The 27,863-nt window shown below is 46.7% G+C and overlaps 1 protein-coding gene, 2 non-coding genes and 1 pseudogene across 5 annotated transcripts; 1 reads left to right on the forward strand and 3 right to left on the reverse strand.

The window, feature by feature from the left end:
- Nucleotides 1-6,578: 6,578 nt before the first annotated feature.
- Nucleotides 6,579-7,652, forward strand: LOC103651909 (protein ASPARTIC PROTEASE IN GUARD CELL 2-like; annotated as a pseudogene).
- A 3,279-nt stretch (nt 7,653-10,931) lies between these two features.
- LOC111591225 (small nucleolar RNA Z102/R77) lies at nt 10,932-11,017 on the reverse strand. Its single transcript, XR_004857464.1, has one exon. It is a non-coding gene; the product is annotated as a small nucleolar RNA Z102/R77 (small nucleolar RNA).
- Nucleotides 11,018-11,082: 65 nt separating this feature from the next.
- LOC111591224 (small nucleolar RNA Z101) lies at nt 11,083-11,179 on the reverse strand. Its single transcript, XR_004857463.1, has one exon. It is a non-coding gene; the product is annotated as a small nucleolar RNA Z101 (small nucleolar RNA).
- Nucleotides 11,180-15,277: 4,098 nt separating this feature from the next.
- On the reverse strand, nt 15,278-18,181 carry LOC100284410 (uncharacterized). 3 transcript variants are annotated; one of them, XM_008674734.2, is made up of 5 exons: nt 17,978-18,181; nt 17,634-17,823; nt 16,965-17,016; nt 16,822-16,888; nt 15,278-15,610 (listed from the first exon to the last, which is right to left on the reverse strand). In XM_008674734.2, exons 2-5 carry the CDS (start codon nt 17,787-17,789, stop codon nt 15,520-15,522), a joined length of 366 nt encoding a protein of 121 aa, XP_008672956.1. In that variant the 5' UTR covers nt 17,790-17,823; nt 17,978-18,181; the 3' UTR covers nt 15,278-15,519. The 3 variants fall into 3 exon arrangements, with proteins under 3 accessions (XP_008672956.1, XP_008672957.1, NP_001150777.2); XM_008674735.2 differs by having other exon boundaries at nt 17,634-17,789; nt 17,875-17,983; NM_001157305.2 differs by having other exon boundaries at nt 15,317-15,610; nt 17,634-17,789; nt 17,978-18,145.
- Nucleotides 18,182-27,863: the final 9,682 nt, after the last annotated feature.

Here is a 27,863-nt window from a genome sequence, read left to right on the forward strand (position 1 = left end):
CACAGTCCCTTCTCCATTAGGAGGACGTCCTTCTCCTCCCCCTGAGATGTGGGGGCATGGAGGATCTCAGCCTTGGCACTATCGAGGAGACGCTCGATAGCTTTCGAAACATGGTCTCGATTGCTCAGGCGTTGATGACATGGGATTTCATTCCCTTTGGGCAGGTAAATGTCGCTTATTGGTTACTCCTTGTTTCTTGCTTTTTCATCGTCGCCTAAGACAATCACCGGTTTATCCTTTCTAGCGCCTCTACGTGTGATCAAGGGCCAGGGCGGAGGAATTGGTATCTGTCGAGCGGTAGGTGGAGAAGCTTCATGTGGCGGTCGCCCATTCTGTGGCGAAGAAGCGTAAACTGATCGAGCTCCACTCTAGGGCCGAGCGTCTTGAGAGCGAGGAGGCCCAACTTCGTTCTATAGGCGAGGGTGCCCGGATTGAAGCTGGTCGCCTACGTGAGGAGATCCAACTTCGGGTGGCCCTTCGCGAGGCGAGTTTCCGAATCGGCGAGGTCGAGCCTTCCCTTGGTGAGACCAACGCCCACCTAGAGAGGATGAACGTGGAGCTTTCCTGAGAGCGTGATGCCACTGGGTTAGTTCCCCTTCTGCATTTCCGTACATTTTGTCGTTGGTTGCTTTATCCTTTCTTCTTCCTCAGAGCTCCGAAAGATGCATTCTCGGGCTGATGACGCCAAGAGGACATCTGAGGAGATGAAGGCGGTGGCTGAGGCCCGGCTGCGAGAGCTCTCGTTGGCTCGCAATGGTGCCATTGCTACATCGGTCGAGGTGGCTAATGCGCTTTTCGAGTGAAGCGTCAAGCTTCAGGGGTTTCGCCTGGTTGTCAGCCAAGTGTGCTCCCACCTTTTGCCACCGCCTACAATTGATATGACTTTGGTCGACTGGTTGCGGTCGCTCCCTAGCCACGTGGAGCGCGTCGTTGCCGAGAGCGCATTCCATGGCAATGGCCTAGCTCTGGGGCAAATGGTCTCTCACATTGATGAGATTGAAGTTGTTGTGATCGTCGAAGGTTTCACCATCGGTCGAAGCAATGAGTTGGACGCAATTGAAGACAAAGTTCGCCCCCACGCAAGAGTGCTCGTCGAAAGGGTAGATGTGTAGACCCTGCTAACCGACCCCTAAAGTCTAGCGTCACCTTGTTGGCGCCTTTCGTGTTCGTAGATTTTTGTGGCGGTGGTTCTTCCTGTGTTAACTGATGTGATTTTTGGTAGGTGTAAACCTTTTTACTTACTTCTCGCGGGGCGCAGCGGCCTGACTGTCTGGGTGACTTATTCGTGTTACCTTCATTGAAAGCGGTCTTGGCCATTGGTGTTTTAGGTCGAAAAATTTGTCTTCGGTTTGACGAGGTCTTACGTGGGCAAAACAATTGACGAGAACGTCTTGATATTCACTGATTTCTTTCCTAACAGATACAGGGTTGCGACACATAATTGATCAGATTTGCCTTTCCTTACAAAGCCTACCTACTAAGTGTTCCCATATGGGCCTTCCGTCGCCTTTCTCCTACCTAGCTATGCTCCAATCCACGCGCGCTTTGCGATGTTTATGGCGCTAGATGACACGTCCATCTTGTCGCCATGGTTCTCGAAGTCGTGGTCCTGGAGACCAACCATCGTGGAGGTGAGTTCGTAGTTCGCTCGCTCGCAAGTGTATGTCATTTTGATGGATGTGGAGCCGTGATGATCCCACGTGGTTCAGGCATCTTCAGCTTTAGGTATGTGTAGTTTGGCACGACCATGAACTTGGCATAGCACGAGCTCTCGAGTATGGCGTTGTAGGATCCTGGGAAGTCTGCCACCTCAAAACTACAAGCGTTCGGTGCGGAAATCGGCTCGGACGCCAAACGTGACGGGGAGAGTGATTCGCCCGAGGGGGTAGGCCTGGTGGCTGGGTATGACGCCACGGAACGGCCCCATGCTTGGTCGCAACATGGAGCGTGTGATCCCTAGTCCATAGAAGGTCTCAATGGACATGATGTTGAGGCCACTTCCCCGTCCATCAGCAGCTTGGTGAGGCTCTTAGAGCATATGGCTCGATGAGAGGGTAGGCCCCGGGATGCGGGATGCTATCGGGGTGGTCGCGACGGTAAAAAACAATAGAAAATTCCGACCACCGAAGGTATCGTGGAACTGTTAACTCTGTTGTGTGGACTTCTCAATGAATGGCCTTGATGCGGCACTTATCGTCGTAGGCCTCGGCACCATCGAAGATCATGAGGAACCCTGTTGGCTTGGGGAAATCATCAGCGGGGACCTCCTGTTCTGTTGGTTTTGTCGGTTCCTCCGGTCTTGCCTTTTTGGCGGGAGGTTTGGAGATAAAGCGCTTTAGGAGCTCGCACTCCCAGAGCTTGTGCCTGATGGGAAAGCCATGGTTTTGACACAGCGAGTCCATCAGCTTCTGGAAATGGTCACCGCCGTTCTTAGCCAGTGGCCTTGGTGGTCGACCTACGGTGGCAACTTCCTCTTCATCGCGCCGGGGACGGTGGCGACGTTCGGCGCTTATCGGGGTGCTCCCGACGCTCCCATTTTTCTCCACTGGGTTCGCCATCACCCTGTGGGTCCTTTCCCTTATGGAAAATGGCTCCCACGGTGTCCTCCCCGTCAGTGAACTTGGTCGCTATGTCAAGTAGGTCTACTATTGTTCTTGGTCTTCCCTGGCCAAGCTCGTGGACGAGCGCTTCATTAGTAGTGTCGTAGGTGAAGGCACTTACTATGTCTGCGCCGATGGCATCGGGGAGCTCATTCCTCTTCTGGAAGAACCTCCAGATGTAGTCCCATTGGTTCTCCCCGCTTCTCTATGTGCACCTCTTTAGGTCCTAGGAGCTTCAAGGTCACTTGTAGGTGGCTTGAATGTTTTCGACTAAGCCTTCCGGAGGTCGACCCAACTGCGGACAGTTCCAAGCAGCAAGTGTTCGAGCCAGGCTCTTGCTCCCTCAGCAAGGGGTATGGGGAGGAACTGGATGATGAGGTTATCATCCTTTATCCCCGCCATGCGGCATGCAATGTGGTAGTCTTCCAGCCACACGTGAGGGTTAGTGGACCCATCGTACTTAGAACTGTTGGCTGGCGCACACACATTTGCGGGGCTACGCTTTTCTGATTTCCTACCCGAAAGTGTGAGGTCCCGACCCCAACAGGGTGGGACTGCGCTCGCGTATCCTCTCGCGTGGCTGCTCAACTTCCTCCTGCTCTCGACGCTTCTTGGCAAGGATGCATCAAGCGTCGCGGATGTCCCCGAGGTGATCCCTCATGGGGATGCGCCTCCTTGTGGATCGGGTGGTTTGTGCCCTCATGCTCCAAGATGAGGCTATTTGCGGGCAGTGGTTCTCGATGTCAAGGGAGAACTGTCGGTCGATCTTGGACTGTTGTACCGTAGCCCTCTCCACGAGGTCGTGGAGGTTCTGGTACATCGTATTTGCTTCGGAGGTTCTGGTACATCGTATTTGCTTCCGGCTCGCTCGGCTCTAGGATGGATCGGAGCATCATGGCCATTGTGGCCATGTTTTGTATGGGGTTGAGAAAATAATGTGCGTCGTCGTTGCTTTCAGTGAGTTGGTCACACACCTTCTTCGGTCGGGGCCTTTCAGCTTCAAGGCACCTCCGCTCGACATCATCGTAGACGCGGTCGAGTTTCTGCACGAGGGAGTCGAGCTCCTCCTACTGCTGACGGAGCAAGGCCTCTCGCGCCAGGATGCACTCATGGCACTATCGTTGGTACTCCTCTTGATTGGGGGCCTCCTTGTCTCCCCTACTATTTTTGTTTGGCGAGGGCGTTTCCACGAAGCAGACCCTTTTTAGTGCCTCCTCGGCGTTAGAGTTGATCCCGGTCGAACCATGCCTCGAGTCATCCTCGAGCAGGTCGAGAACGGATGTTGGTTGGCGGTCGATGACCACCACAAGGGTCGAGGACGGGGCTTCCACCATCTTTGTCTTGTTGTGCCTATTAAGGCACCGCTTTAGGGTGGCGACGCGCCTTTTTAGGTGCCGCTTCTCTACCTTGCTCCCGGTGGAGCATGTCAGTTGCGTGCCCTTGGTGTCGGGCATGCCGTGGATGACGAGGCTAAGCTCGCCGGTGAAGGTGGCAAATAAGTCGAGGGTGCCAAAGGTGATGCGGCTCCCTGGTGTGAAGGTTTCACCTCCGATGAATGCTAATGACTGGGCCATCGGAGTGGAGAGCGTCTCTTAGTACATTCACGCTGCCCCTACTTGGCGCGCCAACTATCGTGGTTTCGAAAACTAGGGGTAGTAAGTATTGTGTTCGGCAGGGGTGCTAGCACAGACTCACTCCTAGAATAGTGAATCGCTAGGGTTCAAACGAAAGGTTTGAGACAACGGGGTTATACTGGTTTGGGTTCTCACCCTACTATAGTGCAGTGCTGATAGTAGTATTACAGTGAGTGTGTTACAACAAGTGTGCTCATGTGCCTATGGAAGAAAGAAGGTCTGCCCTTCTATAGTTCAAGGGTAGGACCTTGCAGGGGTGACTTGTTCTCTACTTTGTATGAGGTTGGTCTATTGCCCCAGCTTGACGTTGTGCACCTGGTGTCGTGCTGCCCATAGGACCATGCGTAGTTGTACCCCTAGTATCGCGCACCGTCTCGCTCACTCATCATACGGATCCATGTAGCGAGTCCACTGCTAATATCTTTGTAGTAGTGTGTGGTGGATATTGTGGATCAGTCCCACGACACGATAGCACGTAGCGTAGCTTCACCTGTCGTCATGGGCATGCGTCACTTGTCGGCATGCATAGACATACACCAGGTATGGTGTATTCGTTACATCTTTCCAGATATTCTGGTCACTGTATACATTTAGATGCTGAGATCCCTTCGACTAGGATTGACTGGTCCTATCCGCCGGTGGTAGTTCGCGTGAAACAATATGTGGTGAGGTGTCGTCTAACATCCGTCAGAGACCCTTGAACATTGTACCCAAGGCCTAGACGAAGTTTGGTGATGACCCATCTTGTCCCACTCACATGGGCTCGTGTCATTGGGTCGGCCTTCTCTTACGCTAGTCTTTCGTAAGGTTGCTCGGCAAAGACTTGGTCGTCTGCTCCGCCTCGCAAGGTTTACTCGGCAGGGACTTTGTCGTCCGCTCCGCCTTACAAGATTGCTTGGCAGGGACTTGGTCGTCTGCTTCGCCTCGCGAGGTTGCTCGGCAGAGACTGTCTTCTGCTCCTCCTGACGAGTTTTTGCTCGGCAAGGACTTGGTCGACAGCTTTCGTCCGCTTCACCTCGCGAGGTTGCTCTATAGAGACTTTAGTCTCTTAGGCTTTGTTTGGGCACCCCGCTCCTGAGTGCCCAATAGGTTCCAAATAGCTAGAGCTAATATCCCAACTAATTGTTAGTTAACTCGCAACTAACAATTAGTTCAACTCACATCTAATAATTAGTTCATTAGCTAGCACAACCTAGCTAACAATTTGTTAACGGGATAACTATTAGGTCTAGAAGTTCCAAAGAGGAGTTCGAGCCCTCTATCCTAAATTTTACTTACTAAATTTTAATGCATAAAAAGCTATCTGATTATAGCCACTCATGCTAGAGAACTTTTGCAAAGAACCTAGCAAACGTTACAGGAAAAGGAACTCAAATTTCAGAAATCTACCTTGTTTAATCAAAAGAACATAGACTGGCACAAGTCTTGTCATGAATTGTCAAATTATTTTGATATGGACCAGCACCCTTCACAAAACAATTTTGACAGAGTCAAATTAAATTCCTAAAGACTTTACAACATAGGAATCTTATTAGGCCTTGTTTGTTTACACCAATCTAGCTCTAGATTAAGACATACCCTAAAATAATTCATGCTTACTTAAATTTTTTATTCAACCATCATGGATTATAATCCAAAAGTTTGGAAATTTTTTAAACTATGGAAAACATGAATTATATTCATATCTCATTAGGTATGGAACAAACCTACGAAAATATTGCACAAGTTTATATTAGAATCCATATCTCTTTAGGTATGGAACAAATACATGAAAATATTGCACAAGTTTATATTAGAATCTATAAATCAAAATAATAACTAGTTTTGAGATATACATCAATACAATGTATGGAATTGGGTGAGGTATGGATTCATCCAATTAAAATTTGGATTAAATATATGGTAACAAAACCTTAGGAAAACCTTGCAGGAGACTTATTACGGAAACCAGCATCAGCGGACATCACAACGTACTGCGAAATCAATTTTTGCAGGATAATTGTAATTACTAATACTAATACTTTATAAGCTATCTATACTACTATATTAAGGCTGTAAGGGTAGCCTACCGTTCTGCCTCGAGCCAATTTAGACCATCCATCTATATCCATTAAATCAGCACCGTTCGTCCGTCCGCTCACCTGCACCGGCGACGCGGAGAAACTTCGGGACGTGGGCCTAGATCTCCTCGTCCCCAAGGGGCCAAGGCTAGCCTCACGCTAGGAAACGCGTTCTTCCTCCAGGAGCCCCCGATCCGCACCACCGACGGCGTCATCTGCGCCGCCACGGCATCCCTCCGCCTGCCCAGAGGCCCGGCACCGCTCGATTACCGCACGGCGACACCATGCTACCCTTCGCGACCACCTGCGCCGCTGCCATCGCCAAATCGCCGGTGCTTCAAACTATAAATTCTGAGTGCCAGTGCCTAGACTGCTTCGAGCAGCATGACCCGGTGTTCGACCCCGTCGTGTCCTCCTCCTACCGCAACGTCACCTGCGGCGACCAGCGCTGCGACCTCGTGGTGCCGCCCGAGGCGCTGAGGGCGTGTCGCCGCCCTGCGGAGGACTCCTGCCCGTACTACTACTGGTACGGGGACCAGTCCAACACCACCGGCGACGTGGCCCTGGAGTCCTTCACGGTGAACCTCACGGCCCCGTGTGCGTCCCGCCGCGTGGACGGCATGGTGTTCGGGTGCGAGCACCGCAACCCGCGACCTCTTCCACGGCGCGGCGGGGCTGCTGGGGCTCGGCCGGGGCCCGCTGTCGTTCGCGTCCCAGCTCCGCCCCATGTACGGGCACACCTTCTCGTACTGCCTGGTGGAGCACGGCAGCGACGCCGACAGCAAGGTGGTGTTCGGGGAGGACGACTTGGTGCTGGCGCATCCGCAACTCAAGTACACGGCGTTCATGCCCACGTCGTCGCCGGCGGACACATTCTATTACGTGAAGCTCAAGGGCGTGTTGGTGGGCGGCGAGCTGCTGAAAATCAGCTCGGACACGTGGGACGTGGGCAAGGACGGGTCCGGCGGCACGATCATCGACTCCGGCACGACGCTGAGCTACTTCGTGGAGCCGGCGTACCAGGTGATTCGGCAAGCGTTCGTCGATCGCATGAGCAGGTTGTACCCTCTGATCCTGGACTTCCCGGTGTTGAACCGTGCTACAACGTCTCTGGCGTGGAGCGGCCGGAGGTGCCGAAGCTGTCACTGTTGTTCCCCGACGGTGCCGTGTGGGACTTCCCCGCGGAGAACTACTTCGTCCGGCTGGACCCGGACGACATCATGTGCCTGGCAGTCCTGGGCACCCCGCGCACCGGCATGTCCATCATCGGTAACTTCCAGCAGCAGAACTTCCACGTCGTGTACGACCTGCAGAACAATCGGCTGGGCTTCGCGCCATGGCGTTGCACTGAGGTGTAGTGTATAGCCGCCGGCGAGGCCTCCTGAGACTGAGAGGAAGAACAATTTGAACTCAGTCCTCGTGTGATTGATTGGATTGGGAGGTAAATTGGGTGTAGAATTTTTTGGTTGGGAAGGACGGTGGCACGTACGCAAGCTCTAATACATAGTTTTTTTTTGCATTTATCTCCAAGGAGAGAAGGTTAGGAATCTATATCTATACTACTATATTAAGGCTGTAAGGGGTAGCTTGCCTCCACCTGGTTCTGCCTCGAGCCAATCTAGACCGACCATCTATATCCATCAAATCAGCACCGTTCGTCCGTGCACTAGCACTTCTTGTAATGATGTCTACTTTTTTATACCAAGCAATAGTAACAATTGATTCATATGCATGTGCATCACTTATATCAGTTAATCCTACCATTGTGCCCCTTGGATGCAGCAATGTCGAGAGATGTCTTTACCAGATAAGCAATGGCACGATATATGAAGACTGGAGGTCTGCAATGATCGAGTTGCAATCTCTCGTGACAGAAAGCCGCTCGACACAGATGTCATTTGGAGCAATGGGTATCTCCGTTCTCTCTATACCCATAATATTTGTTCTCTAGCTGTTATGATGAGATTGGTGTATATTTACAATTGTTTCCTTTCTAATTTTCAAAATAGGTTTTCCTATCCTCCTCAATATTTTGAAAGAAGACCGTGAGGATGTAGAGCTTGTGAGAGGTGCCCTGGAGACCTTTATGAGTGCATTGACTCCTATTGAGACATCACAAGGGCCAAATACTCAGCTTCAGCCAGCGTTAGTGAATTATAATATGTTATCTCCAGAAACGGAGAATATTTCTCTTATTTTAATTTTATTTGTGAGTACTAATCTTTTTCCTTTACAAATGGTTTAAAGTGCTAGCTTGTGCTAATTGAATTTAGCTAACAATTAATTAAATTGCTCACGTGCTTGCTTGTTTGCATTCATTTCCTCTTCAAGTCTCTCTCCCATTTCTTCCTCTCCCTGCTCGACCGCTATCTGATTATGATATGAACGAATCCCATCATGCAGCGAATCCTGCAGCAAGGATGTCTCCATCGTCCACGTCGACATGCACAACTATAGCCTTGATGAGAAGATCAGGATGACGCTCGAGGCGCACATTGTCGAGAAGACCGACGAGGTCCATGAGGTTTCTTTTGTAGGTATTCTGGCCGAGGACTTTTTTAGATCCTCCAACTTTGTATATTGTCACTACATAAGCACGCATATTTCTTGTTTTTTAATCCATGGCGAACACTTGTATCTAGATCGTATTTATATACAAGTATAATATCCATTTGAAGGGGAATAGGATCATGTATCTTCTCTTAACATTATATCTTGCCAATTCATGCTTGTAATATGCACTTCAGTAGGTAACTTCTGTCAATACCACTTTCTAAGGATCGGAGATTGATCTACCTATAACACATTTCCCCCTTATTTATCATCCTCCCGTTTCTATTTCAATGACTGCATATAATCCTTTTCTGTCTCTACTCTTTATTGTCCTTTCTTATCTATTGATATTGTGAATACTCAGTTACTGTACATCGTCTTCTTTGTTGATAAAAACATATGTGCAATCAATTCTTTATGTAGAACATCTCTTAAGTAATTGCTTTCCTACAGATTTTTCATCACTAGCTCAATATGATTTTACCCGAGGAACATTTTGCTTTAATTGGTTTGATCTATCGTGGTTGCTGGTAATTTGATATGAGCAGGAGGCAACTAATCAACAATGTTCAGGATGCAGGGCCACACCACACATATGGATTGCTTCAGTTTGTGTGTCAAATCTGTTTTCCACAAAGAAATTATTTAAACAAAAAGATCGCATCACAGAGAAGGATGGGACAGTGATGAGGCTTTCAGATGGTGGGCATAAGTGCTTTTGGGATAGTGATAAAGCAAGATTAAGATTCAAACGGAAGTTCTGGGAGAAGGTTGTGGAGATAGATGATCTATGTGGAAAGGATGGTGCATGGTGGGGTATTAAAGGTTACATGCGAGACAATTTCAACCATAGCAATAAGGTCACCTCGCAAAAAGAGCATTTTCAGAACAGTAGGCTCGTGAAATTTGTGTTGGATATGTATTGGGAGCTTCGTCCTGTTACCAGTTCATCCTTAACACACCAAACAAGGTATGACCCAACATGTGCAGTTGACCCATCATTGAAGATGGTCACGACGCCTTGTTTCGAAGCCTAGCGAGATTGGATGCCTCAGTGTTCAATTGTTACATGCACATGGTATTTGTGCAGATTTCAGGTTTAATGTTGAGCACATACAATATTTAAAGGTTTTCCGTGTTGAGCTTGTTTTACTTTTGGCCAACTGTTGATAGTGTTTTTTTGTACAAAAGTGATGCATTGTACTATCATGTATAGAAGTCTGCATGATATGGATGGTTCTAATAGAGTGGTGAAATAGGTAGATTAAAATGACAAAATTTATATATGGCTAGGATCACAAATAGATTACGAAACTTTTATTATAACAGTATAATACACATTTGTATATACGGTATTATTGTATTACATATTTCCGTTGCAACGCACGGGTACTCACCTAGTAATTTAATTAAGAGTTATAGCAGGATATGGTATGTTCGTCTGGGCACATGCCATTTCTAAATAGTCATTGTCTCGGTAAATTCAGACTCATAATCAAAGTTGTTGTAAATAATCATCTTGTGCATGCCAATTAAATCTGAACAATCACTAATTGCAGTATTGCATTAATCTTGGTGATTGCATACTGAATATCTCACACCTACTCTCTATTCAAGACGATGGAGCCATAATCTGATTCCATTCATTCCTAGAATAAACTATATATGCATGTCGCAGTACATCTTAGTAATTTGCTCTCTAATATTATTAAGGAAAATTTAAAACTTTTTTAAGTTGACAAACGTATCAGGTGCAAATCAATTTTCGTGCAAACTTCACAAACCAATCAATGAAAGTTACCAAAAAATCCTTAAAAAATTTCAAATCCATCATATGTTAAGAGATAAAAAGAGATATTTTAGAATTTTACTTTTTTATCTTTTAACTTATGATGAATTTGAATTTGAAAATTTATACAGTACTAAATTAGACAATAAAGTACATCTATATTTTTTAGATTTTTTTTAACTTTTATTAATTGGTTTGCACACATTTTACTTTCAAAATCATATTAATAAATTGTTTCCTACAACAAAACAAAACACCTAAGTAATTGATTAGTCATATTAATAGATCGCGAAGGAGATGATCAAAAAGAGCTATTACAAATTGAGCCATCATGGCGGCCAATCAAACCAATAGGGAAACAATCCGATCATCACATCATCTCCTCACCGAAAAATAAAACCAAACCATTTAACAAACAAGCAGAAGGGGCCGTAGGATCAATTGAGGACGCACATCAGATCTCCAAGGTGAAAGAGGGTGTGACATCATAGAGATGCCTCAGATGCAAATTACCCATATCTTGTGTCTCCTCATCTGCATGACCGCATCAAATACAACGGCCCCCAAAAATTCCACACACCAGCGTCGGAGAACAGAAGCGAACAACGAGATAAATTGAAGAGAAAAAGCTAAAACGAGGGAAATGGATGCAACCACAACTGTTCAACTGAAACCGCCGCAGCCGCAGCCATCGAACGTGATGCCTGGAAGAAAAAATTGAAGGGGTCACAGGCTGCGGCGGCTACGTTGGTGTTGTAGCTCACACGATATAGGAGATATATATAAAGTCTAGGGTTTCAGAGAGGGAGCCGCCCACCTCGTAGCGGATCCTAGGGAATTTAGGGCGCAGACCCAAGTGTATGGGCTATAAAGCCCATTCGGGAAAATTGCAGCGGAGTAAATGGATCAGGCCAGGTTTAACCTGGCTCGGCCGTTTGTTTATGTTACCCAAGAATAGTACTATTCATACTCCTTTTCACGTGGGTATTGATATTGGATGCCCTTTTATGGATCACTTACTACATTTTTAAAAATTAAGGTCTAGATCTAAGTTTAGAATATATTAAAACAACTATAGTTTTTATAATACTCCAGTTTTGAAAACAGATATTTTAACTAGCTTGCCAAACACTATTTTATATATAATACTGTAGTATTTGAGAATATTGCAGTATTTTTCCCAAAACTATGAAAATCTTCACTCTCAAACACCCCCTTATCTTTCATAGCCGCCACTCCACACTAGGGGTGGTAATGGATCACGATTCAAATACTTCTTCATAAAATGGTAGGGCCCTAAATAAATTTTAGTTCAAAAATAAATAGAAATAGGGTCTGATTCTAATATAATTCGATCGTTAAACCTTATAGTGTAAAATTTAGAGCCCATTGTCACCCATACTCCACACCAGCCAACTAGTATAGATAGGGTGATAATAAATCACGATCCAAATGATTTTTATAATTTATTTTAGCTCTTAATCAATTTTAATTTTTAAAATAAATAAAAATAGAGCTCCATTTTAATTCAATCTTATCATTTATAGTGTAAAATTTAGAGTCCATTACCACCTAGACTCTAAATTAAGGGCCTTATTGGCGTAGTTCTAGAGCAAATCTCCAAGTTAGAGTAAAAATTTTTTATCCAAATCCCTCTTCTTTGGAGAAATAAACTCCATCGATTTTTTGAAGTTGTGGTACAAAATCTGGAGTACCTCTTTCCCTATTCCAAAAATAGGTATAACAAACCTACATGTGGATTTGAAGTATTTACTTGCCACTGTCACTTATTACACAAAACAATTTATTCTTTATCTATCCCACATCCTTTCTCTTCTCCTCGAGGCTCGGTTCCTTCAGCGTGACTCCTCCCGCCGCACCTCCTCCTCCCTTCTTCGCCCACCATGCCTCCTCCTACCTCTGCTCGTCATGCCTCCTCTCTCCACCGATCTCCGCGCTAGTAGGGGCGGTCCTAGGATTTGGAGCATGAGTATTCAAAATCTTAGTGGAGCACGATTTTTTGGTAGCCAAAATCATAGTATAGTAGCTTCTAGACATATATAATTGATTATAATACCACATTAAAGTAGTTTCATAGCATATAATTGAGTATACACATTACACAACTAGTAAACTAGATCATAAGTTATGGGTACAAAGATAGTATTGTATAACACTCAACATATTAAAATATTAATTGTTTGACATAACAAGCTTTGGCCCTAATAGCTGTAAAATAGTGTTATTTTATGTTGTTGACAATATTCCAGTGTATATACAAAGCATATATATATGTATATATATTTTTTTCTAAAAAAATGAGTATTCTATTAAATACCCTTGCTTCAATGTGGGCCCATCCCTGCGCGCCAGGGGCATGGCGGAGGAGGACGTCGGAGAGGCCATCGGCTCAGCATGGAGGGTGTCGTTCCCATCTCGGACTAAAAGGACATAGGTGAGCTCCCACACTTTCCATGCTCTAGGGTGGAGTGACGACATACTAAACACACCCTAAGACGGTCTCCAACAATATTCTCTATATTCATCCTTTATCGTCTCCTCCAAAAGATTCTCTTATCTGTATCTCCTTCCTCTCTAGCAGCATCCTTTATATATCGTCCTTTATATGTAAATGCTTATATTAGAGATAGTTTTTACTTTATTTTTTTTGAATACATATTTGTTATACTCTTAATTTTTGTACACATGTTAAGTTTTGCTAAATTTGTTGTTTAAAGTATTAAAGTGAAGAGACGAGAGAAAGAGAGTCTCTATATATATGATGGAGAAATGTCCTTGATATTTAGAGTATCGTTTAGAGAAAACAATGTTTGAAGGATAGAGGAGGAGAATCTCCCCTAAATATAAGGTTCATAACCCTTTATCGTCTCTTGCTAGAGTCTAAGGATGTAGCCAGCAGATCATGCATATAGCCATGCAAAATAATGCTTTGCACTATTTTATAATGTAGACTGCACTATTTACAGAGTAGAGTTTAAATAAGAGTTGGAATGAGTAAAGCTACCGGAGATAGCCTAAGGGCACATTTATTTGAACTATATCTTTTGGAGTTTTTCTGAGAAACTGATGTTGAACTTTTAATACTAAGAAGTCAATAATATCTTTTAAGACCTCGTTTTGAACTCTTAAAGCTAATAGTTAATCAGCTAACAAATTGTTAGTTGGAAGGAGCCGACTAACTATTAGATGGGGCTATTTGGAACCTCCAGCTAATAAGTTGGTTGGACTTGATTTGTTGTGCTGTTTCTGGCTCCTTTTTTGTTGACACTTGTTCCTTTCAAAAGTAAATAGATTTCACACTCCAAACATATGACACAAGCAACATGAATTTATAAAAACAATATAAAATTCTTGAATAGTGATACAAATTAAGGAGGAGGGCAGCGGGACGAGACATCGGTGGCGTGGGGGCAATAGCAACGGGCAGCACGATGGGACGGGATGGTGGTGGATCAGTGATGTGGCCACGAGAGGCTAGTGGCACAAGGTCGTGGGATGGGAGGCCAGTGGGGCAGCGTGGAGGGATGAGGTGTAGCATGGCATGATAGGAGGATGGTGGCATGGCACGGCGGCGACGGGAGGGCAGTCGCGTGATGTGGCGCTCGCCCGACGTCCACAAGATAGATGAGGGCGCGTATGCGAGAGTGGATGAACAAGTGGGTCCGAAAATGGTAGGAAGGTCTTTTGTAAAGTTTCGACAAGGTTAGTCTAGTTAATAAATTAATTGATAGCCGGAGGTTAGCTAACAATTAGTTTGTGTGTTTAGAACCCCTACAACAAATTTTAGTGGTCGTTGCTCAACACTAGTTTAAAGGTTGATGTTGCATATTAGAGCCTGCTTAGAACCTTTTTCTCCAAACATGCTCTTAGTTTTTCTACTGTACACATGGCAAGCTCACACTTGTCTTGCTCTCACACTTGTCTTGCTCCAACTAGGCTTAGACATCATCACTAAGAGTATGTTTGGTTTGGTAAATATTTCTGGATAGAAGATGACAGTTCATGGACAAGCGATATTTGGTTGAAGGGTAATTTAGATAGAGATAGACAAGTGATATTTGGTTCAAGGATAATTTAGATAGAGATATCCACCAATGGGGAATGTCCACGGTAGATGTTGGATGAGCGAGCCCGTCCTTCAAAAATGTGCTTGACAAGATTGTCCATGTATTCTGGTTATTATTATGTTGACTAGTGTGTGTTTTGTGTGCCAATTAGGTAGTAACAATGCTAATTAACATATTTTATTCTTAATCACTTATATCATGACGAAAATAGTGTTAGTACATACGTATCTATTAGTGTATAAATCATTGTCATTATTTTTGAATGGTAGTATAATAGGTCAACTATTTCCATTTTATCCACATTAATCCATCGAACTAAACAGAAAAATAGCTTTTACCCATCTAACCAAACGTTGTAGACAAGCTTATTACAAAATGTCAAAAATATAGTATAGATAAGCTTATTCCAAATTCAATGGATGGCCATATGCCATCTCTGGTTTGTGAATTCTGTGCGATCAAACTTCTGGCCTAGTATGGCTGAAGGAAAACAGATGAGCGACAAAAGATGGCAAAACTATATTGCACAGACAGATGCAACGCACCGCGAGTATGGCTGAAGGAAAATGACATCATGAAACCGGCAAAAGGTGGTAAATCACCTAGTCAATTGATTAGACAAACATCAGAGTGTGACCTCGGTGCAAACGCACCAGTATCCAGAATCCAGAGCCCCTATATGGCTAGCAGAAAAGGCCTGATGGCCAGCGCGAACCAAAACTCCAGTTTGACATACAAAATATGTCATCTTACATAAAAATATCGATGTATCATCTCTCTGTGCTGCTTCTGTGCTTAGTGCCGCCTCACCTTAGACTCACTCCTCGCAAGGATCATGCCAGAGAGCTTGTCAACCTCGTAAAGGAGTCCAGCGGAAAACAGGAAGCTGCAGCAAGTGGACCAACAAGGTTAGTTTGTTCACAGGGTTTGTGGCATGACTTGCAGGAAAAAAAGCATAATTAAGAACAAGGGAGAGGATAGGCACCAAAATAGAAAAAGTATAAATGCTAGGGTCTTGGATGCTCTATGGTATTTGTCACAATGGTGTCTATTTGCTGCCCGAACTTTCAGAGCAAATAGCCACATATATATTATAATAAGGGAGTGAACGAGCATCAAAAATAGGAAAATTATAATCGCTAGGGTCTTGGATGAATATTCTATTGTATTATGACAATGTTGTCTATCAGTCTATGCTGCATGATCTTTCAAGCGAATAAACACAAATATGATGATGAGTTTCCACCAACACACTTTTACTGAGCAAAAGACATGGTTGTTAAGTTGTTATAGTTTTGTCAAATATACGGTGTACTTTAGCTTGGAAGCGATAGTAACAAACTGCAAATCTGAAACTGCAGAAGGGTCACTGATATATCATTTTGTATAAAATGGATTTTACTCAACTGCTAGCCAACTAGCCATCTGCCTTACAAACTTAAACATTGTGCTGACAACATTAGGCATCTGTTGGGATCGAACATCAAACTAATGAATAATGTAGTCAGACCATAGCATTTTCTACAGTTTTCACAACATGCAAATTACTAGTGTTAGTACTCATTCATAACAACACAGTTAACAACAGTGAACAAAGGACAGACATTGCATAACTGTTACTTGATTCTCTGGCTGCTGACCAGAAATCAGTTCCAACTTCCAACCAGTACATAATGTATGATTGTATGTTATCTATGTTGACACTAGACTGTTTTGAGGTTGAACACGTGAACTATGCATTTTGACCTTAAGATGACAGCACCAGAAAGAAAAAATCCCAGGTTCACAAGAAATATATATGATGCATGCCTTAATAACAATAAACTAAGTTTTGCACATGACTCAATTAACAATTCGAGGTTCCAACTCCTTTACCTAAACAAGTGACTTGTTTTCTTTTCCTGGCATCAGAACAGAGAAAACCTCATAGACAAACATTCCAATAGAATGTTCAAACTAGCACCTATGACCTATCGATAATGCTAAGTTCTCAACAAATTCCTTATTTAACACAAAGGAAGCATTGATGGATCCATGAGGCAGAATAAATGCTAATGGCTGGTAAAAAATCATTGGTGTGTGTTCAAGGTAACATACCATGTTGTGATACAGACACGGTGGACAGTGCCGGCTACAATAAGAGCTACAAGTTGTGCTACAACAACTGCAAGGAGGAGCGACAGTGATCAAAGTCAAAAAAAGACTATGAGAAGACATGAGAGATCATATGCCATACATACCTGCACCCCACCCAGTTCTATCTCCACTAGCTTCTTGATAGTTTCCAATAAACTGCAAAAGTTGTTCCAATTATCAGTTCATAATAAGACAAAATTCCAAGCAGTAAGCACACTTCTTGAATCTTGATGAAGAGCCGACGAATCCAGAAGTAATTAATGTTATAACACAGAAGTAACCATAAAACGGATATCCACACCAACATAAGGGGATGGTTATCGTCATCTCACTCACTTTTTTGTTTGGTTTTTAGAATGAAATGGATTAATCCACCATGACGCATGAGGATGGAGTCATCCCACCAAATAAATTTCATGGGATAAAGTCATGCATGGTACACCACCTCATTTACGACGGCTGGTTCCTGACCAAACACGCCCTATGTTTATTTACTACTTCACTGTGGCCGTACATTACCACTTCAATTTAGCAAATCAGAAAGAGGGGCAATGTCTTTGCCACCATCGACAGTGGACTTCGCTAATTTGCCACCAGACCCACAAATCATACCAGACCCACAAATCATAGATGGCAAACTAGCAAAGTGTCAACACCACTTGGGGGTGGCCAAATTGCAAATATTTCCAATGCCAATGGCTTCTGCACCAATGCACCATTTGAGGAACGAGAAAGAAAGTTAGAAATAACAGGAACTACAAGGAGAAACGCACGGTGAGGAGTAGCAGGAATAGGAGGGAGCAGACGAATCCACCGGCAATGGTCATGAGCTCCGACGAGGCGAACTTGGCCCTGTACATCTCCAGCAGCGACAGCGTCACTGCGAAGAGGAGCAGTGACAGCAGCATCGACCGCCCCGTGCTCGCCATCTGACAAGAGGACTGCAAAATCAGTGACAGATCTCTGTACACCCGATATTTTTCCCCAAAAAATCAAAGTTAGTAGGCATAATACATATCCACTTGTAGTAATTAGATCAGATCCGAATACAAATAGCTTAAATTAGGGTTTGGGTGCTCGGTTTCGCACAGCAGGGAGAGAATAAGGGTTGCGTTACCTGGTGGTGTTCGCCGCGGCGAAGGGTCCGACGTAGACCTGGGGACCTGGAGTAGGCCGGCAGCGGCTGTCGCCAGTCGTCGCCGGGATGGAGAGATTTTAACGTAGGCCGGATGAACGCAAGTGAACGGACGGGTGAAGAAATAGCAGAGGTGACACTGACACCGTGGGCTGGGCCTCTGGGGCAGCTCGGAAAACATCTTTTTATTTTGATGAGGTTTTTTAATTTATCTTTTAATAATAAAATTGTCCGAATCACAAGTTTTCAAAGCATATTAGCATATTAGGGTCTATTTGGTTGGACTGTGGCTGTGAAAAAACTGTTGTGAGCTGTAAAAAAAGTTGTTGTGTGCTGTGAACTGCTAAAAAGCTAAAAATCGTTTAGTGGAAACCATTAAAAACCGCTAAAAATTATTCCATATATATTTTCACAGTTCCACATAAAAGCTACTAAAAGCAGGTCTAGAGATGCTTTCAGTTTTACACTACAAGAAAATCGGCTTTTAGAAAAAGCTGCCTTTCAGATTCGGCCATTTGGTTTGACCTTTGGCTTTTAGGGGCAAAAGCCAAAGCTAAAAGTCAAACCAAACACACCCTTAGTCGTTGCCCATGCGTTACGACGGCTTACAATAATACCCACGTGAACTATCCATAAAAAAATTCAAGGTTTTTTATTGATTGTCTCCGCTCTCTGTATAATATTTTTTTATTTGCCTAACTGATGTTATTGTTTACCCCATGCAATATGTCTTGGTACAACACGACCAATGAAGTGAGCAATTAGAAGAGAGTTCATGAGAGCTCCTAGAGGGGGTGAATAGGTGATCCTGTAAAATCAAGTACTAAATAGCCAAAACTTGGTTATGAAGTGTTAGTGCGATTTAAAACCAGGTTGCTAAAGTGGGAACTTTAGAAGAAAACAAATCACAATTAAGATGGACACAAGACACGGTGATTTTTATCCCGTGGTTCGATCAATGCCTACTTCACGTTGTGTTGACCTCCTTCGGTCAAGGATTGTACTCAATCCCTCTCAAGTGATCCAATGATCAACTTTGAGTACCATGGTTTCCTTCCTTCGCAGTTTTCCCGTTTGCGAGGAATCTCCACAAATTGGAGCCTCTCGCCCTTACAATATTTGATCACAAGAGAAGCACAAGAGTAAGGGAGGGAAAGCAACACACGCAAGACTCAATTCGCAGCAAACACACACACTCAAGCTAAGACGTGAGCACAAAACACGGCACAGAGAGTTCGCAACTCAAATGTTGCTCAAATCTCTAACACAGTGATCCAAATGCATGGTGGCGGAGTCTAGGCGTCTAGGGATGATCAGAGAATGCTTGGTGTACTACTCCATGCGCCTAGGGGTCCCTTTTATAGTCCTAAGGCAGCTAGGAGCCGTTGGAGATCCAATTGGAAGGCAATTCTTGCCTTCTGTCGGGTGGCGCACCGGATAGTCTGGTGCACCACCGGACATGAACAGTAGCAGTCTGGAGCCCGATCTCCTTCTTTATCGGGCGCAGACGACCGTTGGACCTTTGGTCCCGTTGGCGCACCGGACACTGTCCGTTGCCCACCTGACAGTCCGGTGTGACCAACTGATCGTTAGTGCGGGCCAGGCGTCGCCCGCTGATTGCGCTGCCGACCGTTGGTCGCGGGCGCCGTTGGCTCACCGGACAGTCCGGTGAATTTTAGCCGTGGCGCCTTCGCTTTTTCCCGAGAGCGACGAGTTCGTCGTCGGGCCAACCTGGGCACCGGACAGTCCGGTGCACTACAGGCTGGTGCAGGTTTGGCTAAACTTATCTAAAACTTCTCCTGTCCGATTCCAGTTTTCTTGGCTATGTTCCTAGCACTTAGAGAAATATATTAGTATCCAAAAACATTTTACTAGGGCTATAAACATACCTTGATTCTTGATTTGCACTTCTCAACCACTTAGCTCATATGAACTAAAACATTATGTGTTGGGAATCTAATCACCAAAACACTTATAGAAATGGCCCAAGGGCACATTTCCCTTTCAATCTCCCCCTTTTTCGTGATTTATGCCAATACATTAAAAAGCAACTAAAAGTGCAACATTATTCTCAAAAGTGCATATATGAAGACCAAATTTTCTCACTTGAGATTTGGCATATTTGGATCACTTCTGCCACCACTTGGTTTGTTTTTGCAAATCAAATTCTTTTTCCTATTTCTAAGCCAAACACACTTGTTTGGGCAAATAGAGAGATGTTTCAAGAGTAGTTTTGATCAAGAGCCAAAAACTCCCCCTTTTCCCATAATTAAAATTCTCCCCCATAAGAGACCAAATTTTGCAATAAGAGGATTTTGGACAAAATACAAATTCTAACTCTACTAGTTTCAAAGTTCACAAGTGGTTGGCTGATCCATTTGCTTTGGCCTTAATTTCTTCCCCTTTGGCATTAAGCACCAAAACAGGATAACTTTTGGCCCTTTAATCCCATTGCCTCACCAAAATGTCAAATTGAAGCGAAAAAGGCAATGAGAACACAAAAAGGAATATAGGACAAGATACATTTTACCGGAATGCAGTGGAAGCTCTTTCTTTGTCCAAGTTCACTTTCCCTTTCAATGTTCCTTCGAGACTACTTCAAGTGCACTCAAACAAACAGGTTAGTCTCACAAGAGTCAAGTTGTAGCATAGCTCCCCCTAAACATGTGCATTATTTGCATAGGGACTTGTGAGGTCCGGGGATGAATTGTACAACTTGAGCACCGAAAATAAGCAATAAACGACATTAATGTTTAAGGTAACATGATCAAAGACATAGAACACATGTATGCTATAGATCAATTCAAGTTACGTGAATCTAAGACATTTAGCTCACTACACAACCTGCAAAACCTTTTCTCGGTGCTATTATGGTAAATGTCGATATCCCCCCTTTGCTGGTGGTCTCTCAGGAAGTGATACCGGATGTCTATGTGCTTAGTGTGGCTGTGTTCAACAGGATTATCTGCCAAGCGAATTGCACTCTCATTGTGTCGGGGACCATAATTAGGGGTACCCTCAAGACGCCTAATTCTCAGCTGGTAACCCCCATCAGCATAAAGCTGCAGAGGCCTGATGGGTGCGATTAAGTCAGGGATCAGTCCATACGAGCGAGTCGATCACGCCTCGCCCGAGCCTAGCCTCGGACAAGGGCAACCGACCCCGAGGGATTTCCGTCTCGCCCGAGGCCCCCCTTTAACGGCGGACACATCTCCGGCTCGCCCGAGGCCTTGCCTTCGCTAGGAAGCAACCCTGACTAAATCGTCGCGCCGACCGACCGAGTCACAGGAGCATTTAACGCAAAGGTGGCCTGACACCTTTATGCTGACGCGCGCCCCCCGGCAGAGCCGAAGTGACCGCCGTCACTTCGCCGCTCCACTGACCGGTCTGACAGAAGGACAGCGCCGCCTGCGCCACTCCGACTGCAGTGCCGCTTGACAGAGTGAGACTGACAGGCAGTCAGGCCCTGCCAAAGGCGCCATAGGAAACTCCGCTCCGCTCGACCCAGGGCTCGGACTCGGGCTAAGCCCCGAAAGACGGCGAACTCCGCTCCGCCCGACCTAGGGCTCGGACTCGGGCTAAGCCCCGGAAGACGGCGAACTCCGCTCCGCCCGACCCAGGGCTCGGACTCGGGCTAAGCCCCGGAAGACGGCGAACTCCGCTCCGCCCGACCCAGGGCTCGGACTCGGGCTAAGCCCCGGAAGACGGCGAACTCCGCTCCGCCCGACCCAGGGCTCGGACTCGGGCTAAGCCCCGGAAGACGGCGAACTCCGCTCCGCCCGACCCAGGGCTCGGACTCGGGCTAAGCCCTAGAAGACGGCGAACTCCGCTCCGCCCGACCCAGGGCTCGGACTCGGGCTAAGCCCCGGAAGACGGCGAACTCCGCTCCGCCCGACCCAGGGCTCGGACTCGGACTAAGCCCCGGAAGACGGCGAACTCCGCTCCGCCCGACCCAGGGCTCGGACTCGGGCTCAGCCCCGGAAGACGGCGAACTCCGCTTCGCCCGACCCAGGGCTCGGACTCGGGCTCAGCCCCAGAAGACGACGAACTCCGCTTCGCCCGATCCCAGGGCTCGGACTCCGCCCTGGCCTCTGCCGAACGACCTCCGCCTCGCCCGACCTAGGAGCTCGGGCTCGGCCTCGGCCATGGAAGACAGACTCGACCTCGGCTTCGGAGGAGCCTCCATGTCGCCCGACCTAGGGCACAGGCCCGCCACGTCAACAGGAAGCGCCATCATCACCCTACCCCGAGCCGACTCGGGCCGCAGAGAACAAGACCGGTGTCCCATCTGGCTAGCTCCGCCAGATAGGCAATGATGGCGCCCCGCAAGCCCTGTGACGACGGCGGCTCTCAGCTCTCTTACGGAAGCAGGGGGACGTCAGCAAGGACTCAACCGCTCCGACAGCTGTCCCTCCGCCAGGCTCCGTTGCTCCTCCGACAGCCACGACATCACACCAGCAGGGTGCCAAGACCTCTCCGGCTGCCACATTGGCATGTACTTAGGGCGCTAGCTCTCCCCCCGCTAGACACGTAGCACTCTGCTACACCCCTATTGTACACCTGGATCCTCTTCTTACGCCTATAAAAGGAAGGACCAGGGCCCTCTTAGAGAGGGTTGGCCGCGCGGGGACGAGGACGAGACATGCGCTCTCTTGGGGCCGCTCGCTTCCCTCACCCGCGTGGACGCTTGTAACCCCCTACTGCAAGCGCACCCGACCTGGGCGCGGGACGAACACGAAGGCCGCGGGATTTCCACCTCTCTCATGCCCGTCTCCGGCCACCTCGCTTCCCCCCTTCGCGCTCGCCCACGCGCTCGACCCATCTGGGCTGGGGCACGCGGCACACTCACTCGTCGGCTTAGGGACCCCCCGGTCTCGAAACGCCGACACATTGTCACATAGGAGTGGGACTTTGCTCAGATTGTAGCCAAAGTCCCGAAGGGTTTGCCTCATCCAAAGCAGTTGCGTGCAACACTATCCTGCGGCAACATACTCGGCCTCAGTGGTGGATAGGGCAACAGATGTTTGTTTCTTGGAGCTCTAGGACACCAGGGGCCTTCCTAGAAACTGGCACGTCCCTGATGTGCCCTTCCTATCAACCTTGCATCCGGCATATCGGGATCTGAGTATCCGATTAAGTCAAAGGTAGACCCCTTTGGATACCATATCCCGAGGCAAGGCGTAGAGACTAAATAGCTAAGAGTTCGCTTAATGGCCACAAGGTGACATTCCTTGGGGTCGGATTGAAATCTAGCACACATGCATACACTAAGCATAATGTCCGGTCTACTAGCATAAAGATAAAGTAATGAACATATCATTGACCGGTATGCCTGTTGATCCACGAACTTACCTCCTTTGTTGATTGGTCCATTTAGGAAAGCGCTCTTCACGTCCATTTGGAATAACTTAAAGGAATGGTGAGTAGCATAGGCCAATAAAATCTGAATTGATTCTAACCTAGCCACAGGAGCAAAAGTCTCCTCAAAGTCCAAACCTGTGACTTGGGCATAACCTTTTGCCACAAGTCGAGCCTTGTTTCTTGTCACCACTCCGTGTTCGTCTTGCTTGTTGCGGAACACCCACTTGGTTCCCACAACATTTTGCTTTGGACGTGGCACCAGGCTTCAGACTTCATTTCTTTTGAAGTTGTTGAGCTCTTCCTGCATGGCCAACACCTAGTCCAGATCCTGCAAGGCTTCTTCTACCCTAAAAGGCTCAATAGAGGAAACAAACGAGTAATGCTCACAAAAATTAGCTAATCGTGAGAGAGTTGTTACTCCCTTGCTGATGTCACCTAGAATTTGATCCACTGGATGATTTCTTTGTATAGTCGCTCGGACTTGAGTTGTAGGGGCTCGAGGTGTTTCTTCCTCCATAACCTGTTCTTCCTATGCTCCCCTTGATCCTGACCCTCTTCTTAAGGTACATGTTCATCGTCTTGGGTTGGGGGATGCACCATTGTAGAGGAAGAGGGTTGATCTCGTTCCTGTAGTTCCTGTGGTCACACATCACCTATCGCCATAGTTCTCATGGCGACCGTCGGAACCTCATCTTCATCTACATCATCAAGATCAACTTGCTCTATTGGAGAGCCATTAGTCTCATCAAATACAACGTCGCTAGAGACTTCAACTACTCCTGATGGTTTTTTGAAGACCCTATACGCCTTTGTATTTGTCGGTGTTTTGGGTCCGACCGCACACCCGGGGTTGCCCCGCGAGGTGTTTTTAGGAGTAGGACGATGTTGCCGACTGTAGCTCGATGGTTCGTGCTGGGCACACGAGAAACTATGAACAATGATGTACAGGTTCAGGCCGCTTAGAGATGTGTAACACCCTACATCCTGGCGGGAATGCTTTATGTGGTGGATTACAAGGGAACTTCTCTAGTATAGGGAACATAGAGAGTTGAGGTGGGTGGCTGAGTGGTGAGATCGATCGTTCTGAAGGGGTGCCCCCTAGGCCTTATATATTCAACCGTGAGGCAATACATGCAGATATGATAACAATGCGCACCTAAGAGATAGTGAACTGATTGAGTCTATCTTCCTATAGTTCTGCCGACTCATCCTCGCTTGGTTCCGTTGTACGGGGCTCCAGCGCGGGAAAGTCGGGTCTCTGCTGTGGTTACTTGCTCGACGTTGTTGGGCCGTCTGGGCTCGCATCGATCCGGCCTTGTGTTGATCTGCTTCACTGGTCGTTCTTCCCCAGGCCCACAAAGGGATGACCTTACAAATTATTGGGCCCTCGGGCCTTTCGTGAGGTCTTTTATCCTTCCAGTGGACCCGGGGGATATCTGTCCCCCACAAGCCCCCGATCTTTGGGTTGATTTTGAAATAATCGGCCCAAAGATCCTAGGTCCAGCTTGCGGTTTTTGTTTATGACAAGAAATGCTTCTCGAGTAGTCTGGTAAAAACGATTTCTTACTGTCTCCTTCTGCTTTTATCACTCGAAAACTGGTGTTCTGTCTCAAACTCGCGCTTTGGAGGTCAGCATTTCGTACTGTAGGACCTTGAACTTCATTGGGTGCACCGGAGGTGCACCCAATGGGTGTAGCCCCCGAGCTTCGAGTGGATTTTTGAAAATAATCCACTCGAAGGTCTTCACTTCGAGTATTATCAGAAATCATTTTTATTTTCCGCTTGCACTTTGTTGGAGGTCAGCCTTGCTTTTGATCTTGCCATATGCTTTAGAAGTTAGCATTATCTTGACTTGAAATGACGATTCATTGGGTGCACCGAAGGTGCACCCAATGGGTGTAGCCCCCGAGCTTCGAGTGGATTTTTGAAAACAATCCACTCGAAGGTCTTCATTTCGTGCCCTTTTGCTGAGAATCATCCTTTCTTTTTCCGAATGCTTTAGAGGTCAGCATTATGTCATTGATATTATGCTTTAGAGGTCAGCATGTATTTTGTCTTTGAGGCCGAGTTCATGATCTGCCCATATCTTGCTAGGTGGTGCAATTTATTTGATCTGCGACTGATTGGACGTTCGATGGACGTCCCCTGGCTAGTCTTCATGTCACTTCTGTCAATCAGGCTTGTACTTCACCGGCTATATTTGGCTTTCCTTTGATCCTTGCTGATATCTCACTTTTGTCTTGAGGTATTCATTGCATGCGCTGCACGGATGTGACAGTTTTGAAAAATATACTGATAATTCCTGAGCGTCCCCCCCAATGGGTGTGGGCAAGGGACGGCTTGGTACGCTTAGTGTTTGGCGAACTGCTTCTGAGTAGTAATTTGATGTGACCGCGGGTGTAATCATATCGCCCGCGCGGTTGACTGGAGTCCCAATGGGTGTTGTGTTGCGTGAAGCGGCGTTAGCCGCCTGACGTGTCTTCAGACGGTTTAAATTGCATATTGAATTTTTGTGACTGTTCAGTGGCCGTGGTAGGAGATGGACGGTTGCCTTCTTCTTCTATAAATAGTGTTCTTGCTTCCCCGACATTTTCACATCTCTTACTGCTCTCTGCTGCTTGCTTTCTTCTTCTCCCTTCATTTCCACCATGGGCAAGAGTAACAAACGCAAGCGCGAGCCAACTCCTCCATCGGAGGACTTCAGCGACTCGGAATACTCGGAGGAGGAGTTCTCCTCCGAGCCCGAGGGGTCTCTAGCTTCCGTCTCTCCCCGGGCGTCGTCTGATGATTCAGACGACTCCCAGGGGATTGCCGCGGAGGTCTGGACTTATATCCGGGCCGTCGAGCGCTCCGGGCTCGAGGGCTCGGATGAGTCGGAGTACTCCTCGGACAAGGAGGACTCTTTGGACTCGTCCGAGGAGGGCAGCGGCGGTGATGGCGGAGACGACGACGACGAAGGCGACGGTGACGATGGCGACGACAGCGGCGGCGGTGGTGACGGTGGCAGCCAGGGCGGGAACGGCGGCAGCAGCAGGGGCAGCAACGGCGGCGGCAACAGCAAGGGCAGCAACAAGGCCAGTGGCTAGATGCCACTGGTTTTTAGATGTTAGTATAGATTAGAAGTAGTATAATGAAATAATGTAGTAGTAGTTAGTAGTGTAGAGTAGTGTAGTGTAGTGCAGTAGTAGTAGTAGTAGGGGCAGCATCAACTCATAACGAGTTGATTTGTAAGTTCTGTAGCTTCCCTTAATGAAGAATGATTTCGTCTCCTCCTATGTTGATTATTTTGCCTCATGGTCAGTTGATGATTGTCGTGATATTTATTGTCCGTAATGCTCTCTGTCTGTTATGCTTGTGTCGTAACTTGGAGTTTTCGAATCATTCCTCCGTTTGCCTTATCTGTGAAGTCAATTCCTCTGGAATAGTAGCTGAGTAACTCGGGCATCATATCGTCGCTTTTAGGGGTGATGGCCGAGTTATTATTGTCAACATTTACGATTCTGATGTAGCGTCCAAATGATGACGAAGCCACATCAGCGTTTTAGAATTAACGTTTGAGTAACTGATGACCACGTCAGCGTTTTTAGAGGTAACAGCCGAGTGACTGATGACGACGTCGGCGTTTTAGAGATAACTGCCGAGTGACTGAAGACGACGTCGGCGTTTTAGAGATAACTGCCGAGTGACTGATGGTAACGTCGGCGTTTTAGAAATAACAGCCGAGTTAGAACGGGCTGCGTCGGCCACTTTGAAGATAATAGCCGAGTGATGATGTGGCACACCGGCGTTTTAGAAATAACTGTCAGGTGATGACATGGCACGCCGGTGTTTTAGAAGTAACCGCTGGGTGATGACATGGCACGCCAGCGTTTTAGAAATGACTGCACGGGTGATGACTGGGCGCTTTTTGGAAACGGTATCCGACCCGGGAAAAACCCCATATGCACTGCGCCTTCGGCCGCCTCTACTTTCCGTGCCCTAGTTCTTGCTTTCCTGCCTCCAGACCTTCTCTGCCCTTTTGCAATTCGGCTCCCGCTCTGTTCGCCGGTGGAGTTGAGATGGCGCCCAAGCGGAAGGCCTCGTGTTCGTCCGCTGTTGTGATTCCCCCTATCGACCCCAACATTCAGTTGCCTTTCACAGGTAACCATATGTCTGTTGTTTCTGAGCCTGACCTTCTCCATCTCGTGTCCATCGGGGTACTTCCTCCGAAGGAGCTCTGTTCTTGGCGGATTTGCCACAGGGTCACTGTTCCAACAGAGGATACCCACGAATCCGTGATTTATGTTCCTTTTATTCTCCGCGGTCTCGCTCTTCCTATTTCTCCCTTTTTTCGTGGTCTCCTTGATTTCTATCGCCTTAATTTGACCCATCTGAATCCCAATTCCATTCTTCAAATTTCCATTTACGTTCATTTATACGAGGCTTTTCTTGGCGTCCTACCATATTTTGGACTGTGGAAGTACTTGTATCACTGTCGCCCTGGGATGGCCGAGGGCCAGCTGATGTG

Source organism: Zea mays, chromosome 3 (assembly GCF_902167145.1).
Source record: "Zea mays cultivar B73 chromosome 3, Zm-B73-REFERENCE-NAM-5.0, whole genome shotgun sequence".
Lineage (NCBI taxonomy): Eukaryota > Viridiplantae > Streptophyta > Magnoliopsida > Poales > Poaceae > Zea > Zea mays.

Coding starts and splice junctions, on each gene's coding strand:
- LOC100284410 (XM_008674734.2), bottom strand. CDS start 17,789: ATGGCGAGCACGGGGCGGTCGATGCTGCTGTCACTGCTCCTCTTCGCA. Junction 16,889..16,964: donor TAGAACTGGGTGGGGTGCAG/GTATGTATGGCA, acceptor TCCTCCTTGCAG/TTGTTGTAGCACAACTTGTA. Junction 15,611..16,821: donor CGTGTCTGTATCACAACATG/GTATGTTACCTT, acceptor CACTTGCTGCAG/CTTCCTGTTTTCCGCTGGAC.